The sequence below is a fragment of the Sipha flava genome, unplaced genomic scaffold, assembly GCF_003268045.1.
Source record: "Sipha flava isolate LNK unplaced genomic scaffold, YSA_version1 50_pilon_pilon, whole genome shotgun sequence".
NCBI classification, from domain to species: domain Eukaryota; kingdom Metazoa; phylum Arthropoda; class Insecta; order Hemiptera; family Aphididae; genus Sipha; species Sipha flava.
In genome coordinates this window covers 1,313,294-1,331,236 of record NW_020273428.1, presented here as the reverse complement: position 1 = coordinate 1,331,236, position 17,943 = coordinate 1,313,294, and the positions used below count along the sequence as shown (strand labels likewise).

Below are 17,943 nucleotides of genomic sequence, written 5' to 3'. Positions count from 1 at the left end.
ATTTGGGAACTAATATTAGGTATATTAATAATATTCTCAACCGCTGATAGCTATATTGCTATAAATACATTAGTTCATAGTTGTTTAAATTCCAAACAACATAATACATTAACATTAATTTATGATACTGTTATTAAAAACAAAAAAAATAATAATTTCAAAATAATTCTATAAGTTCAATAATTCACAAGTGAGCAAATTTCCGACCACAAAATGTTTGTACCCCCAATAAACTGGTGCCCGGGGCAGTTGTAGCCAGTGCCCCTCCCCCCTAAATGCGGCCCTGGTCATCAGTCACGTATATTATAATATGCGTATATTCGTATAATGAAAATATTCGTATAATAAAATTTGTCATATTCGAATAATAGTTACTCGTATCAGAACGAAACGTTGAATCATTAAAACATAATATATTATATTTGTCTCACCCATATCGTAATGTAAACACATCAACATAATTTCTGTTTTGTGATTTATATTTTATGTTATTGTTTCATTTTTTGTTTTTTCATCATGAAAAATAATTATATTTGCTGTAACGTTGATTTGTTAAGTCATACGAATAAATAATACATAAACAATTCAGTATCAATGCCCACAGTCATAATATTAATGAGTACAGTTTACGTATACGGTAGTATAGGAAACGACAGCAGACTTGAACGTTGTAACTGATTTTTACAATTATAGTTAGTGTTGCGTAGTTCACAAAAAAAAAAAAAAAAGCAAGTATACTTCAAGTAAAATTGTTTAGGCACAGTCCATTTAATAAAATATCTAAACAACACAAGCGTTTTATCATATAAAGTAAAATTGATAAAGTCGAGGCGATCGTCGATCGGTACAAATCTAGGATAAAAATTAATTGAAAAAAAACAAAACAAAATATTTAGTAAAAAGAAAAAAAACATTTTTCTCCGTTTAGGCACACGGATGCAGCGGAGACGAGCATGGTACGAGACCACGTGATCGTATAGGAATAGTACTCTCGTATATATTATAGTACATTGTGTTATCGGGACGTATAAAAATGTCTTTATAAATAAAATTCAAACGGTACGGTTAGTATAAAAAAATGAAAATAAATAAAAAATTTAAAAAAAATATAAAATCTTAAAAGCGAGCGAAATCGCGTGGATTCCGTACGAGGATGAGGACGTCTCAACAACGCACGTCATCGGTGGACGCGGCAATGGTCGTCCGACTGTTCCGTCGCTGTCGGATTTTCCTGTCCGGTCGGTTGCTGCTGCTGCAGTTCCCCGGGCAACCGCTGCAAGATCGCGCGCCGGAGCCGGTCCACAGCCCTCGGGAGCGCCACGTTGACCAGCGCGGCCCTGTCCATGTGCAGAACATCGTCTTCCGGATCGGCAGGCGTTTGCGGCCCTAGCGGGACTCGGTCGCCGCCGCCGAGCAGCTCTTCCCGTTCGTACGCTGCTATGCGTTCCCGGAGTCGAGCGAGCGTCGTTGCTTGCCGATCGTCTATCTGCCGCAGCCGTTTCGTTCCGCCGTCGCCGTCGTCTTGTTGTGGCCGTCCGCCCGGTTCGTCCACCGTGGACCGCATGGACAACAGCGGCGGCAATAGGTCCGCGATGCGGCCGCGTACCTCTCGTGCCGCTCGTCGGTACGGCTCCGGCGAACCGTCCTCTTCGTCCACGTTCGAGTCCGTGGCCGCGTCGTCGTCGTCGTCGTCGCCGAGGAACGAAGCTTTCGGGCCGTCCCGACCTTTCCGCCTGCGCAACAGCATGTCGTACAGCCGACAGTTTTCGCGGCGCCGCGCGTCCAACTCGCGTCGTAACTGCGCTAGCGTCTTGCGATCGTCGTCGCGGCCGTCCGTCGTAACACTTTCGTCGTCACCGTCGCATTGCACTTGCGCGTCGGCCACAGCTATCTGAGCGGCCGGAACCGGACGGCCGTCGTGTGCACCGCGACGCGCGCAACCCAAGCACCGGCGCGGCCTGTACCGACGGCGTGGCCGCTGCCGACCGTTACCGCTAAAAGTCCGATGCCGTTGAGGTCGGGAAGACGGTGTCGGCGGCGACGCGCAGCCAACGTCACTTAAGTCGCTCGTCGGTCCGTTCGCTACTGCAGCATCGCGATCCACAGACGATGACGACGACAACGTGGTCGTAGCCGTTTCGATGACGTTGGCGCCTTGATGCTGTTGCTGCTGCGGTCGGTGATGTGGCCGGCACTGACGTTTTCGCGGTTGGTCGACCGGCGCGCTGCCGGTCGATCGTATTGGCGGCTGTGCCCGCGGCCGCACGTCGTCTGATTCGGTGTCCTCGTCCATGGACGCCGATGATAGCGTGTTGGTCTCCGAGTTTCCTTGGTTATCGTCTTCTTCCTCATCGCAGCTGAAGAAGAAATTCACTTCCGAGTAGTCCGGTAACACGGGCGGCGGCGTCGTGATAGCCGTAGCGGCCGTTGTCTTTTCGGGCGATCGCAACACCAGGATTCCTTTGGTGGTCGTGGCAGGGCTAGCGGACTGTTGCTGCTGGGTGACAGTCTCAGCAACCACCGCAGGTCGACCACTGTCCCTTTGCACCACGGCGTCGCGGGCCACCTGCGTCACATATCGCTGCTGCTCGAGCTTGCTGATCTGCCTGTTCCGGGCCCACAGCTCCGTGTTGACCAGCTGCTGGAGCGACCGTTCCAGACGGCGGCACCGGGCCCGCAACCGAGACAACTCGCTTCCGGCGCTGTCGTCTTCCGGTGCAGGGTGTCTGTCCGGTTCGGGCGGCGGTGGCGAACGTGTGGCGAGCAGTCGCGACCCGGACCTCGTGGTCGATTGTTCCGCCGACGCTCTCTGCGACTGTTCTCTGGCCGTACACGTCTCCGAGTCCGTCGTCGACGTGTCCGAATTGTCGTCTAGTCGCCTCTCCTCTTCTCCGTCTTCCTCTCCCTGCACAGTTAAACGAGTCATGAGCACAACGATAGTATTATTATTATTATTGAAACTATAAGCTAGGAAGTAAAATTGTGTATTCGAAAACCGTTTTAAACGAATTCGGTGACTCGGAAAATATCGAAATCGTTCAAGATCCGAAATTTCCGGACACGTATTTAACTCCCGACCGTAAACGAAATCTTCCACCGTACCTGATCGCTCGTGGCGTAGTTTTCGATGTGGTTCCGCAGTCGTCGCCAGCGTCGCTTATCGTCGGCCGACACGGCCACCGCTTTGGCCGACACCGTGGCCGCCAGTAGCGCCAGAAGCCGTCGGTTGACGGTCAACAAATCGTGGATGGTGCGCACGGCCGCCGCGGCCGTCGCCGTGGCCGCTGTGGCAGTTTGAGATTCGGATACGGCCACGCCGTCGCCGGCGCTGCTGCTGCTACTGCTGCAGTCGGTATTCGTTTCGCTGTCGCAGATGCGCTCGTGTCGGTCCCGTTCGTGCGCCGTCACGGACAGTCGGTCCACGCGTCGTTCGGCGTTGTACACGCGCAACCGCAGCTGAAAGTTGTCCGTGCGCAACTGTTCCAGCTCGTCGATGAGTGACGTGGTGGTAGCCGTTACGATATTGTTATTGAAGCTCGTCCCGGACACTTTGTTGTTGCAACTGCTGTTCTTTTTGCTGTCGTTGTTGTTGTTGTTGTTGTTGTTGTTGATGATGTATTCGTCGCCGGAATCGTATAACCTGCATCGACGGTGCAGTGACAGTTGATGTGGTTGTTGTTGCTGCAGTTGTCGCGAACCTGATGGAGGCGACCGGAACGCGCCCACGACATCGGCGACCCGGCGACAATCCATTGCTCTACAGGGCCGATGCAAAGGGTTCGGTACCGTTACGAGCGGACAACGACGGCAGTGCACCGTAACGGCTGCCCGATGGTACCGCGTCGGTCCGTGGAACGAAACGCGTTCATGATGGACTCACAAAACACGATGGCTTACAACATAGGACCATTATCGCTGTTCGAGTACGTTATCGCGCGCACAACGAACGGAACACGTCAATGGGGGGAGTAGGGGCGATGACGACGTCGTTCGGCAGTCGCGGTTTACCGTACTGGGTTCGCACCGAGAATCGGCAGCGAGTCGTCGGAACACAGCGACGCGCGGCCAGCGATCGTATTGTGTCGTCGTAGCGGAGTAGGAGGCAGGAGCGGCCGAGGAGTCCCGAGGTCTGGACGCGGCACGCCCGCCGTTGTCGTTTATTTTTACACGCGGGCGCAGCGGTCGCGGCCGTCTAAATGCGTACACGCGCTCCGTGCCCACGCGCGTGCGCCAGCTGCGGACTCTGAGCACGGGCCGGGCGATAACGCGCCGGTACAAGCTGTACCGATACGGTCGGCGCACTCGAACGTGCTGTTTTCACCGCGTACGATAAAGATTATATAGTTAAAATAATAACGTTATGACGAATTTGCGACTACACCGCACTGGACGACAAAATAAATTGTAATTCCGTTGCCGCGCGTTGTACGAACTGTTAATACTGTTCTCCGCGGCTTTAGTGGTCGTCCGCGCAGCATCATCCGCACATGACCCTGCCGTTCGGGCGGGTCGAACGTGTCGTAATAATTACAATCTCGCGGCGCGCGCACTCCTCCTCGCTGATAATATTTATGATCATTACGCGGGCGACGTTCTGCGCTTGCGCCGTAGTCACACAACGTGAGCGGGTGTGCACGTGTGCGTGTGCGTGTGTTCGACAGAGAGAGAGTGAGAAAAAGATGAAACGTGCGTTTGTGCGTGCGTGTAAGGGAGTGAGAAAGAAAGTTGATCGTCGGCCCCGTTGCTTTCATCGTGACCCTTTCGCAGTCCCTCATCTCGGTGTGGACCGTGACAGCTGTTGGTACCGCGTTCAGCAAACAGACACGAATCATCGCGCGGTACCGGCTGCAGCTGTCGTCGCTGAAGACCGAAAGCGTTAATACTTTAGCAATGTAGCGCAATCCGATGTTACACGGACCTGTTCGGTTTTTCGGGCGGTTTGCCACGGGCAACGTTTTGGCCCGTACACTTCGCCGGAGGTGAAGCAAAGACGAACGCGCGTCATCTTACCGTACAGTTTTTTTCTGTGCTTTTGGATTGCACGAACTCGGATCCCCGACAAGATCCCCAAGGTCTTGGCAACATTTTCACACCAACACAACGCGCGTTGATTGTATTCGTTTTGGTAGATGACTAGATGATAATTGTTTTGAAATAGTCGTAGAAAAAATGTTCGGTCGAGTTCTTCGTCAAACATTTTGTTTTATTCGTTTCCACAATAAGTAATTTTTAACTTAAAACTACTCGTGTCAAACGTAAACCAAAATAATTGTCGACACAAAAAGGTAATTGATTAGAATAGAATAAAATAAAACCGAAAACAGTAAATAAATTAACTTCAATTTTTAAAATTTAATTTGTTGGTTTCACGTAAATTGAAAAGCAACGAAGTTACTACTAAAGTTTAACCGATGGATATCCAAAAGTAACTAGTCAAGTTAAACATTTAAAATTAAATTAACTTTATTTAGCTTAACTTTTACTCGTTAATGTCAAGCTTCGATCGGAATAAAGTTTCGGACAAAGTACCGTATTTCACATCGGAAATCATTAGAAATCGAAAAAAACGGCGGTAATCGGTAAACTCTGGTAGTCGGTGTACATGAAACGAAAACGTGTATTAGCATAATGATCCAAAGTCATAACACTATTATGTCACTCATCGCCGAGCGCTGTGCGACCAAGTACAAATTAAATGTTATTGTTTGCAAAATACAATAGTTATAATAATAGTTAACAACATCATCTTGTCGTATTATAATACAGTATCACACAGCGAGAAACTAAGTTTACGTTAATTATTACGTGATTCATTATTATTAGTCGTGTGGTTATGAACTTGAACAACACAATTATTTCGTGACAGCGGCCAATCCGTTTAAACTTGACAATATTCCGAACTCTTTAACCTCTATGCTTTACTACAGGTTCAAGAACGAATCGTAAAATAAAACGTAAATAAATTACGTAATGTGTTTGTCGTATGAGTACGTAAACGGCACGTTGTCCCTGTTTTTTTTTCGCCAACATTTCGTCCCGGAAACTATGTTTATTATAATTAGAGCACGAACTTTTACGCAATCGTATAGTATTTCCTTACAATATTTTTGGATTTTTGTTATTTATCTTTTCAGTAATCGTAATTATAGTTCAAAACTTATGCCAAATGATTTTTTTCACATATAACTTCATATTTAATTACGTACCTGTGTATTTTTCAAGAATATTCTAAATTTATAACATTTCGAAGCGAAAATAAATAAAAAATAAATAAATTTACATAAAAAAGAATAAAATACAATCTCGTCAGGTATACATTTCAAATAAATCTATATATATAAAAATGGAGCTAAAAATGAATAACATTTCATCAATTGAGAACGGCCGATTTGGCCGATTTGGCTACATTTTTTTTTTTAATTGTTCGAAATTGCTAAGGGAAGGTTTTTATGAAAAAAAAAATGTTGGAAAAATGCTATTGTTTAATAAATCGTAGTTTAATTTAATAATTTTTGACCCGGTCGATAACTGCGCAATTGAAAATGAAAATATTAAATGAAACTATTAAAAAAACTATTAAAAACTATTTAAAAACTAAAAAACTATTAAATTTATTTTTGGTATTAAATGACGGGTATTGCATAAATATTAAACATGATCCCGCGATAGGTACCAAAACAAACAAGAATGTTAATTCGAAGGATTATTTGCATATCGATTGATGATTAGACGCGATCAGAACAACGTTATTCTACGATGTCGTGAGCTTTATCAACAATTTATGGTCGACATGTATGTAAAGATAGAGAGCGAACGATTTCGATACTTGCGATTCAATCAAAAAAAAGGCTGCGTGCGAAAGATTCTCAAAATAATTGTTAGATATCAGTGATGAGAAAGTTACTACAGATGAAACGGAATACATAAAATTAACGACCGATTCTGCACAATCATTGATTCTCAAGATGTTTTCATTGACCAGATATTTCCCAATGTACACAGACAATACACAAATCATGAGTGGCTCGCAGAAAGAGCAATTTCAGCAGCAAAAAATTTGTATGCCAACGAATTGAATCTCAAGATACATTTGTTACCAGAAGATTTGGTATCATACAAATCTATTGATACAGTTTGCGATGCTACTGAAGCTGTAAATTATCCAACAGAGTTTTTAAACTCAATGGATTTACCAGGTAAGCCACCACATAATTTACAACTAAAGGTTGTATCTCCGGTTATTTTGCTTCATAATTTGGACCCACCACGGTTGTGCAACGGTACACAATTAGTCATTAAAAAATTAATGAAATATGTTATCGAAGCCATCGTTTTAAATGGCAAATTCCGAGGTGAAAATATATTATTACCGCAAATCCCTATTATACCCACAGATGTGCCAAAACAATTTCAATGCCTTCAATTTCCAATGAGATTGGCATTTGCAATGACTATCAATAAGTCTCAAGGCCAAACGATGTCTGTCTGTGGCTTAGATTTGAGCACATCATGTTTTTCACACGGAAAAATATTGTACACTCTGTTGCATTAAGGGATTGATATTGTTTTTTACTAATGTTGTCATAATTAGCGATGTATATAATTTTAAAGGATCAATTTTAATAAATTATTAAAAAAATAAATGTTTGATGTTTTTCATTTTTATATTCCGTCACCGTTCACAGCACTCCATACCTCTTCTACTTATATACCACATCCTTACACAGTTATATTAAATTAGTTATTTTTTTCTAGCAAAATATTCTCTAGAAATAATTAATATGACAAAACAACGTTTGTCAGGTCAGCTAGTATGTAAATTATATTTTTGTTCATTAAGTACTAATTATAATAGCTATTTTATTTGTTTTAAATTATTTTAATGCCTCATAAATGTATAAAATAAAAATGTTGCATTTTTTTATCATACTAATTTAAACATTTTTTCTTGTCTATTAGTTGTATAATTTCATGAAATATTATTTATACATAGTTTATTATGATCCTTTTTAATATATACAAATATACGCTCCCTTAATAATATTACTGATATCTACGAGTATATGCATTTTTCATACCGTTTTTTGACAGTCCAACATTAACGAAAAACATGTCCCAAATTAGTTTGATACCTATATTATACAGAATTCGAATTATCAATTTTATCGGTTATATATTTTTACCGTTTTCAATAATTCATACATGTTACAACGTTCGCGTTTTAGTAGTACACATTTCGAATGATCTTTTCCCGTACTATTCGTTAATAGGTATGTTTTGAAAATGTATAGATTATTTAAAATTTCCATTTGCCAACAATACTGATAAATGACATAGATTAAGATATAGATATAAATATATATTATGATATAGACCAGTGGTTCTCAACCGGTGTGCCACGGCTTACCAATATGCCTCGAGCGCCCTTTAAATGTGCCGCGATAAATCAATAAATTGTTTTATAAGTATGTATTTGCCAGCTTATTATTGATATTTGAGATGAAAACTGATCGAACTAATCGTAGATACATATACTAATTGTAATATTATTTATTGTAAGTATGTCCGTCGCAGCCGTTTCGATCGATCGATTTTTTTAATATATTTCACAATAAATAACACTCTAATAGAGTAGACTGTATACAGTATACATACACATACACATATATAAAATATGGATTGGTGTGTCACGAAAATTTTATTGGAGATGAAATGTGCCGCATTGTTAAAAAGGTTGAAAACTACTGATATAGACTAAGATTCCATAGCTTGCATATATTTACATAACCATATAGCTATTTTGTTTATATTTTATTTTTGCCAAAACAAGAACTACTCACAGTCGTCATCTTTTAAATCGGTAATACATAATTTGATAAAAATATAAGTAGATAATATAATTCAAGTCGATTATATTTTAAAGTAATTAATTTGATTTAAAATTCGATAGCTACTCCAATGGTACTATAAAAACGTTTTCGTTTAATTAAGTTTGGTCAAATGAATTATTTACTTGATAAAACAGAAATTATGTTTGTTCTTACATTTTGACTAAACCGTAAGAATGTCTTTGTATTTTATACTGTTAAATATGTATAGTAATTTTTGGCTTACAGAGCACAAACGCTTATTTTCTGATTTATAATGCAATATATAAGTACTACGCCTTTATGACTTTATACAATAGGTAGTAAATAACCGGATACAGTTGGATCCTGTGTATTAGATGATAAATTGTCACATTTTAATGACGTAGTTCCTAATATAGATGAATATATAATAAACTGTACTATATAAATGCTCATAGAAGAATGTATTTATTGATATTTTCAAGATATTTTCAATTTAGTTAAATTGACCTTGGGTTATAATTTCAAACCTAAATAACCTTAACTATGGCTTCTATTAAATAAACTCAATATAATTTACTAACATATAATTAGTAACAATTATGAAATGTCATTCATAATTCGAATAATCTAAAATATGATGCATAGACGTTTATATTTTATAATTCAAACAAAACGAAGAATTTAATGATTTTACCATGAATAAAATATAAAATTTTCAACCATGATAAAAAAAACACTTTTAACTTGAAATTTGCCTTGTCCCCTTCATGCAAATATGTCCTAAGGGATTAGAGTCATGAACACTATGAAACTTAATGTAATGTAATGACATTTTACAACACGCAACAAATAATTAAATGTTGTTAATATATCCATTGTATTAGATTTAAAAATAGGATGAGTATAATAATCTGAAAAGTAAATTCCGGAACGTAATATCGAAAAATGGTTAGCTTAAAAAAAATTTTAAAAAATTAAAACCACTAATATTTTTAATGTTAAAGCTGAGGGAGAGATACATTGGTAATATTGCATACAATCAGGTATGTTTTCTCTCATATTTTATACCATTTATTATAATATTGTTGAAATATTACCTATCTAATGATTATGTATGTTTTATAACTTAACTATTTGAGATCAATCTTTGAAATATTTTTAATAAACAAACATTTATGCGACGTTTATTTTGAAAAAAAAAACATACTTTTCGAACTCAATATTGATGACTGTGATCAACAGAGTAAAATATAATTCATATTTAATATAATACTCGTAAAATATGTCTTTTAAAAATTCGGTGTATTTTGTATATTTTACTTAATATAAAAATATATTGGTTTAAATGGGAATCGGTATCTATAGTTTCAATATTGGATTAGGACAATAAAAAACGTCTCCCTTACTCCCCAGACGCCAGGATAAATTTGTTATCACATAACTGCTTTTGTGTCATACTATGTGATCTATGCAGAGTTGGACATTGGTCAAATAAAATACTATTCGATTGATTATTTGAATAAAAAATTATTCTTCATTGATTTATTCTTAATTTTATTATTGACTTTTATTTTAATTCATTATTTTAATTTATATTATTATTCGGAGATTTTTATTTACTATATTTTATTCATTATTCAGTTATTCGTTATTCATTATTCGTCATTCGCTATGCTCTATAATCATATAAATAATAAATTTAAATTCTAAATAACAATGTATAATAATAATAGACTTATTATTTAGACTTAAATAATATATATATATATAAAGGTAGTACATATTAATACATATAATAATTAAAAAAAATAAATTAAATATACTTTTATATTTAATATCATTATTTAATTAATATCATTCATGATTTTAACGAATAAATCATTCTTTATTCATAAATAAATTAGTTATTCATGCTTTTATTTTTTATTCTTTATTTTGATTTGTTTTTGCCGAACTCTGGATCTATGGACGTGTATGTGTTGGTTAACATTTCTGTTTCAGTTAATTTTGTTGTTTGAAAGCTTCACAAAACATCGCATTGTTAACAAATAAAATTTGATAACTAAAAAAACTTAATCGTGTAGAATATTATTAATTTAAAGAGAATAAATTGAAATAATAATTCCCGTGAAAAATATGTTACATTTAAATGATAGAATATGATCCCATGTCGTGTAAAACCATTACAGATGTGGTATATACATAAGCTTTTTGCTGAAGTTTCAAACTTGAAAAACACATTGCACTTAACAATTGAAAACAAAATATGTACAAGTACAAGTTTTATGAAATCAATAAGACTAATTAGAGACATCACAAGCTAAGCCATTCCAGAGCAAAATCCTACAAATGTGAAACATGTGAAAAATTGTTCACCCAAAAATAAAATTTGAACAATCACCAAATGAATAACTTCAAAAATGACAACAGTAAATGCGACGTTTGCCAAATGCCATTTTTAGACCGAACGAGTCTGAAGTGCCACATGAGAATGCATACTGGAAAAAATCAGTATAAAATGAGATTTTCAAAAGTGTGTTCACTTAGTATGTGCTGAAAAACATTTATAAGACATGTGAGTTTGACTCAACGTTTCAGAACTCTCTCTAGAGAAAGCCCATATGGTTGTGAGGTCTGATAAGTTTGATAAGTTCTCGCATGTGAGATCACATTAATTTGAGAACCACTGGATTTCTGTGGTAACCCATGGCAGATAGATTTTTATTTATATAAATTAAAAACAATGTGACAAAACGTCCAAAAATAAATCCAATATCGACAATCAAACGGAGTGATAAATAAATAACAAAATTAAACATCATAAACAACACTAGAATGAAATGATAAAATAATTATGAATATCAAGATGTATGTCAAAAAACCATTGTCGGCTTGTTGCTCGGTCATTAAATAAACCATTTATTAGGACATTCGAATACAAAAAATGTTTACAAGTATTTCGGTTGAAATATCCATTGGCGTATACGAATATTATAATCGCAAGTTCTTGTGTCATTGAAATTGCCTATATGAAAACCCTTAAAAACGAAATAAATAATTTTATGAACCAGTTAAATTTTTCGGGGAATGATATACATAATATTTTTTTCCGTACATTTTCGTCGTTCTAATAGTGTGTTGTTTTAGTTTAATTTCAAATAACGAATGTTTTTTTTTTCAAATATTAATAATGACAAAGAAAAACGTATTACCAATAAAAAAATACCATTATCATGCATTCAATGAGTAGAATTGGACAGAATTTTCAAAATCGAGATGAAATTTGACATAGAAAAAGTTATCGACGTGAGAACAAAAATAGAAACATTATTTCATAGTCTCGTGGACACCATAACAGAAATGTACAATCCAGGAACTTTTAAATTCAATGTTCATAATATGACAAATCGCGAGACTAACGAATAAATACTGATTGAAACACGAAACACACAAAGAAATCATAAATGAATAGAGGGATTTTATTGAGATGGGAGCGTTAGAAATTGAAAAATGTTCGGAAAACGTTTTAAGAGGGTGGATGTTTGTATGGATGGTTAATGTGTCGTCAGCGTATTTGTCGGTCTAACAAAAACGAATAGAAAGCCATTACATTGAAGAAAAAATAACCTTATTTCAGACAATAACCATAACAAAAAAAACGATTACAAGTTGTAAGTAAAGGAGGCGTAAAATGTGTTGGATGTACAGTTTGACTCTACATATCAACGGTAATCAAGATAGTCAACCAGCAACTGATGAGACATAATCGAAAAATTGCCTACACTTAACTCCTAAAATTCTGAGGTACATATTATCAAGAGAAAAGGATAAATAATGTCAAAAATCAAAAAATAAGTTCAAAAATGGATTAAATCTATAAACGTGCTAGAGTTCTAAGTCGGAGAAAGCGAATATTTTTACTGCTCATTTTTTTTTCATACAAACGGCCTTTACTTGACTGGTATACTGTAGAAACATGTAATGACTGTGGTTTTTTTGTAACCTATAACCTATTTAAACGCAGTACAGATTAGCTTTGTAATTTAATACACTTTTTGGATAACTAACTTACTTTTCATTGAATATTAAACAGTGACCAGCTTGGACTGTTTGGCCCTAACAAGTCTATTTAAACAATCCAGAGGTAGCAAGAGCCTCCCTGCTGCCAGGGACGGATTGGGTTAATATTTCAGACCCGGAATTTTTTTTGCCAGGCCAAAAATTAACAGGGGACCAACGATTTAGTCATAAGCATGCAAAAGAAAAATAATAATGATAAAAAACCTTTATTATTTAAAAAATATTTTCAACATTTTATGTAGATATATAAAATTACACATAATATATAAGATATTTTTTTTATAGATACAGTGTACACATTTTAATATAATACCTATATATTAAAATTAACACTTTATGTAATTCCTTTTTTATATAATTAGGTTTTTTTTCAAAAATTCATTAGTTTCCCCAATTCTGTCAATTAAAATAACGTCATGCTATATTTTTAATTTCTAAAATATTATCAGGCTATTTAATCTATTATTGTAACGGGCCACCGGGATTTGTCCCGGTGTCAAGCCAGGCCAGTCCGCCCTTGTCTGCTGCCCCTATGATTAAATCTAAGTATAAAATAGAGAATTGACAAGATTTAATTTGAACAGCTAAAAACCTTAATATTTAGTAAATGTAATAAGATAAAAAAAAATATTTTAAAATATTAAGAGTTATTATAATTTATTATTTACTCGATTTTGGCTTATAGGAACAAATATTAATCCTAATCACCAAGAAAAATGTCTATAAATTGAATGTCTTGTTGAACACACAGTTAAAAATTCAAAACGTTTCTGTCAAATCAAAGTCTAATTTTCTGTGTAGTTTTTTTCATTCCAATTTTAACCGCTTCAATCAAATCTGTTAAGTATCCATAAATATACCTCTAAACTATATTTTAAGAATTCATACAAACTTAATCAGCAATGATTTTATCACATTGTTTGAACATTAGTTTGCATACATATTTTACCGATCAGTTGTAGTCATAACAATTTGAAACTTAAATTAATTAATTTAATTAATTAATTATTATTATATTTATAACAACCTTCAATGTGTTTAGCTATCAATTATTAACTGTACAACATTTGATATAAATATTGTTATTTTTTATTGTTACAAAATATAATACAACAATTGCACAATTTACATCAATAGATAACAAAATAAGTTTCTCTAAATAACAATTAACAATTCTATATGATTTTTGGTACAGAAACTATTTTAAATTACAAAGCAATTTAATACACTATGACAATATGACATAATATAGCACAAGATTTTCAACTAAATTAATCAGAATAAATACCCTGTATGTTACAACAATAGCAATGTTTAAAATTAAATATTTTTTTCTAAAAAGGTGTAGAAAAAATAACATTAAATATTAAGCATAAAGCTTCATTATTCGCCTCCCATCGCAACAATAATGTTGGACAAAGCTGTTCTTGCATCACTTTCTTCAAACACTTCCAACACTTCCATTGCTTTTTGAGAATGCTCCTTTTGCAGCTGTTTGGTATAAGTAATTCCTGGTCCTTTCATTACAATACCATGTATCTATAACAAAATACAACATTTAAATAATACATAAAATGTTAAATACAACTACTAAAAAGCAATTTGATCAAATTTTTTATTTGTAAGTATTATTAGTAATAAATAAAAATTATAAATGAACCATTACACTCAGTTTTTAAATGTTTCTATCAATTTGCTATATTTTTCTTGTAAAACTTTTTTATATACTGAAAACAATTAAATTCAATATTTAAAAATAAAATATATAAGTATACAGTTAATCAATTATTGGTAAATTTAAGTAAATTTAAAAGAAATTATTCATAACTAATTTAAATAGATACAAAGAATTTAACTCATATTTTTATTTTTTAGAATATGAAAAAATTATAACATAAAATATAAAATTTTGAATGTTAATACGATAAAACACAATCAAATAAATAATCATTTATAGAAAATAAATTCAAATCTTACTTTAGCATAGTCAACATCTTTAACAGAATTTACACCTTTGTCAATTTCTTCAAATAACGATGGATCATGTTCAAGATGAAACATAACTGGTGCTGAAGTTAAGTTGAAAGAGATTCCCAGTGAATATGGTGAACCAGACATAAATGGTTCTAAATCTAAGTATGCCTAATAAAAAAAAAAAAAAATTAAAAAAGTTAATAATTGTATAACTTATAAGCATCAATTCATGGTAAATTTAGACAATGACAAACCAAACTTAATAACTAATTCTAATTTAAATTGAAAATTGATATAAACTGGAGTCATAAAGTATTCTAACCAATTTAATAAAAATATATTTTAAGTACCATATAAAAATTATTTATTTCAATAAATATAAGTGTATATAATATATATCAATATATAAGAATACCAACTTATGCCAATAGAAAAAATTATTTTTTTGAAACTATAGACTACACCATTTTCTGTTTTTTTTTCAATTTGAAGGTAAATATGATAATTAAAACAAAATTGACTATATGATTGGTATTAATTAGTAATTTTATTTAATGTAATAATAATAATATATAAAACTGTTAACTTTCAGGTAATCAAAGATTCAGAAATTTAATTGAATTAAGAGACCGTCTAAAGTTATAATATTTAATTTACCTGCCATGCAAGGGAAAGATGTTTGCCAAATAAAAACCCTTGTTTTTGTAATTCTACTCCATGTCCAGCTAAAGCTAATGTGCCTTGACATGATTTACCCAGTAGGCTGCCGGCTGACAGAACATTACGTCTAGTCCAGTCTTGTAGAGCTGGTGTCAAAGGCATACTACCTAAAGAATCTAACGATTCCAGAGGGTCAAGAGGTAATTTTGAATTAAAATGTCGATTAAGTGGTTCAAATGGTGAAGGTAGAGGATTATTTTGAGAATCTCTTCTGCCCACAAATTCAGCCTCAGACAGATCACGCAGAGCACTACTAATTAAATGGACAAGCTAGAAAGAAAAAAATTATCCACCATCAATTGGTTATCTAAATTTAACAAGAGGTAATAATATTAGGTACTTACATCTTGGTTTCTAAGAGAAGCAAGTTCTGCGCACGAGTTGCTCAGTAAATAATCACCACTGAGTAAAGCAATCTTATTTCCAAATGCCATGTCATTGAGAATAACGGGTTCAGGATAAAGCCCAGGGTAAATGTTGACTAGACCATTGTGTACAAGATGACTGGTACGAATCATTTCGGTAACCTCTGCCAGCGCTCTTTGACTGTGCAAAACACCGGCCGCCTTGTCCTCTTCCATTTCATCGACATTCAGATGACCGGCCGCTTTAGAAATGAGCAGTACAATTAAACCCCATGCCTGCATGTTATTCCTACCGTTGTACAACAGGCCCCTGATGACGGATAGAAATAGATGAAAAATGGTGACAATCAATAACACGCAGTGCGGACGAACAACTCACTTGGCGGTTTTCAGCAGCGGGTGATTGGAGCCGACCAACTTGCGCAGGTGCAGCGCGACGTTTGCAATCTCGTCGCTGAGCAACCATCGCAGACTGAGGAAGGATGTGGGATAGCCGACGATCTTCTCGGCCTCGGACACAGCACGGTTCCAGTCGGGCTTCTGCTGACTGTTGTGCACCGCGGCAGCCGACGAGGCGTACGGCCGCCGATAGCTGACGATGGCCGCTACATGGTTCCTCGTCAACATGGTGCTGGGCCGTAGCAGCCGGATCGTAGCTGGTGCGGTGTTCATGACGGACGGCGGTGTAGCATTGGACGCGGCGCGCTCGGGACGACCGCACAGTTATGAAAGAGAAAAGGAGAAAGTGAACCGATTACGAGTGTACAGCACCATGACCGGGAACGGTTTCGGCTTCAAGGCCGTCGTTGGGCAGCGGCAGTTACGGCCCCTCGGACTTGATTATTATTTTTTTCGATTATTATTCAACAACTGCGACGACGGCGACGGCGACGAACTTCGCTCGCCATTGCAGGGCTGCTGCACACTCGCGTCGTCGTATCAGAACGGTGCGCGCTATTGCCACAACCGTTCTCGGCGTTCGATTCTCGTCGCTATGGTCAAGAAAAAAAAAAAAGAGGGCGAAAGAAGAAAAGAGTACGTGAAAACCGAACAATCGTGATACGACGTCGCAATACCGAGTGGGCAAATCGTGCGAGTTATCAGCATTTTTTTTATTATTATTATTATTACTATCAGACCCCGTTAGGTTCTCGTGCGCAGTCGCCACCGGGTAGATAAGAACGACGGTGAACAACGATTGGTCGTCACATCCTAGACGGGTCTCGAGGTACAATCTACGGGCGAACGCCGTAATCAAAAGCCTTCGACGACAACAGCTGGCGGTTGCTGCTCGCACATGTTTCCCTGCACGGTTGCAGTGAGTGGTGCAATCCGGTTCACGGTTTAGATTGGGAGAGGGAATCAATTTTTTATTACTATTTTTTTTAGTAAGAATACGTACACGAAATAGTGTTGCAATCTCGCACACGTTTCCCACTCGGTGAATATATCGGTACTCTGTTGTATATCAGCCCGACGATAACAATAAACGAAACGCGGGAAATGCAAGGTTCAACCAATCTTAAATGATAAAATAATAACATAATAATAATATTTTGATATATAGAAGTTGGTGTTCATAGTCAAAAGTTTTGAAAAACAGTTTCTTCGAGCCCTGTACGAGTATTTAGACGGAAAAATTAACAAGGGATCGGTTGTGGCACGTCGGGCAAGAGCAGTTTCTTCCGCGAGCCCCAAGTAAATGCTTGTTCAATATCCAAGTGACTCGTTATCTAGAACGTTCGATGTCAATAGACCGCCGTGGTTGATATTTTAGGACATAATACCGAAAGCCAATGCACATTAAATGCGATTTATTGTTCGAAGCGAAGTGGGGATCAAGAAAATGTATCATTACAATACCAAGTCGGTTGGTTAAGTTTTATAAATAGACATGGCACTGTATGGACGTATGTTGACATCGATGACCGTCACATGGGCAAAGCTTTCGA

The 17,943-nt window shown here is 36.6% G+C and overlaps 2 protein-coding genes across 2 annotated transcripts; both read right to left on the bottom strand.

Annotated features, from left to right (window-relative positions):
• Nucleotides 1-744: 744 nt before the first annotated feature.
• LOC112690552 (general transcriptional corepressor trfA-like) lies at nt 745-4,534 on the bottom strand. Its single transcript, XM_025564587.1, has 2 exons — nt 3,103-4,534; nt 745-2,905 (listed from the first exon to the last, which is right to left on the bottom strand). Exons 1-2 carry the CDS (start codon nt 3,751-3,753, stop codon nt 1,178-1,180), a joined length of 2,379 nt encoding a protein of 792 aa, XP_025420372.1. The 5' UTR covers nt 3,754-4,534; the 3' UTR covers nt 745-1,177.
• A 9,464-nt stretch (nt 4,535-13,998) lies between these two features.
• LOC112690584 (decaprenyl-diphosphate synthase subunit 2-like) lies at nt 13,999-17,123 on the bottom strand. The gene is made up of 5 exons (XM_025564622.1): nt 16,371-17,123; nt 15,971-16,301; nt 15,564-15,896; nt 14,910-15,074; nt 13,999-14,471 (listed from the first exon to the last, which is right to left on the bottom strand). The coding sequence occupies exons 1-5, from the start codon at nt 16,661-16,663 to the stop codon at nt 14,316-14,318; spliced, it is 1,278 nt and encodes a 425-aa protein (XP_025420407.1). The 5' UTR covers nt 16,664-17,123; the 3' UTR covers nt 13,999-14,315.
• Nucleotides 17,124-17,943: the final 820 nt, after the last annotated feature.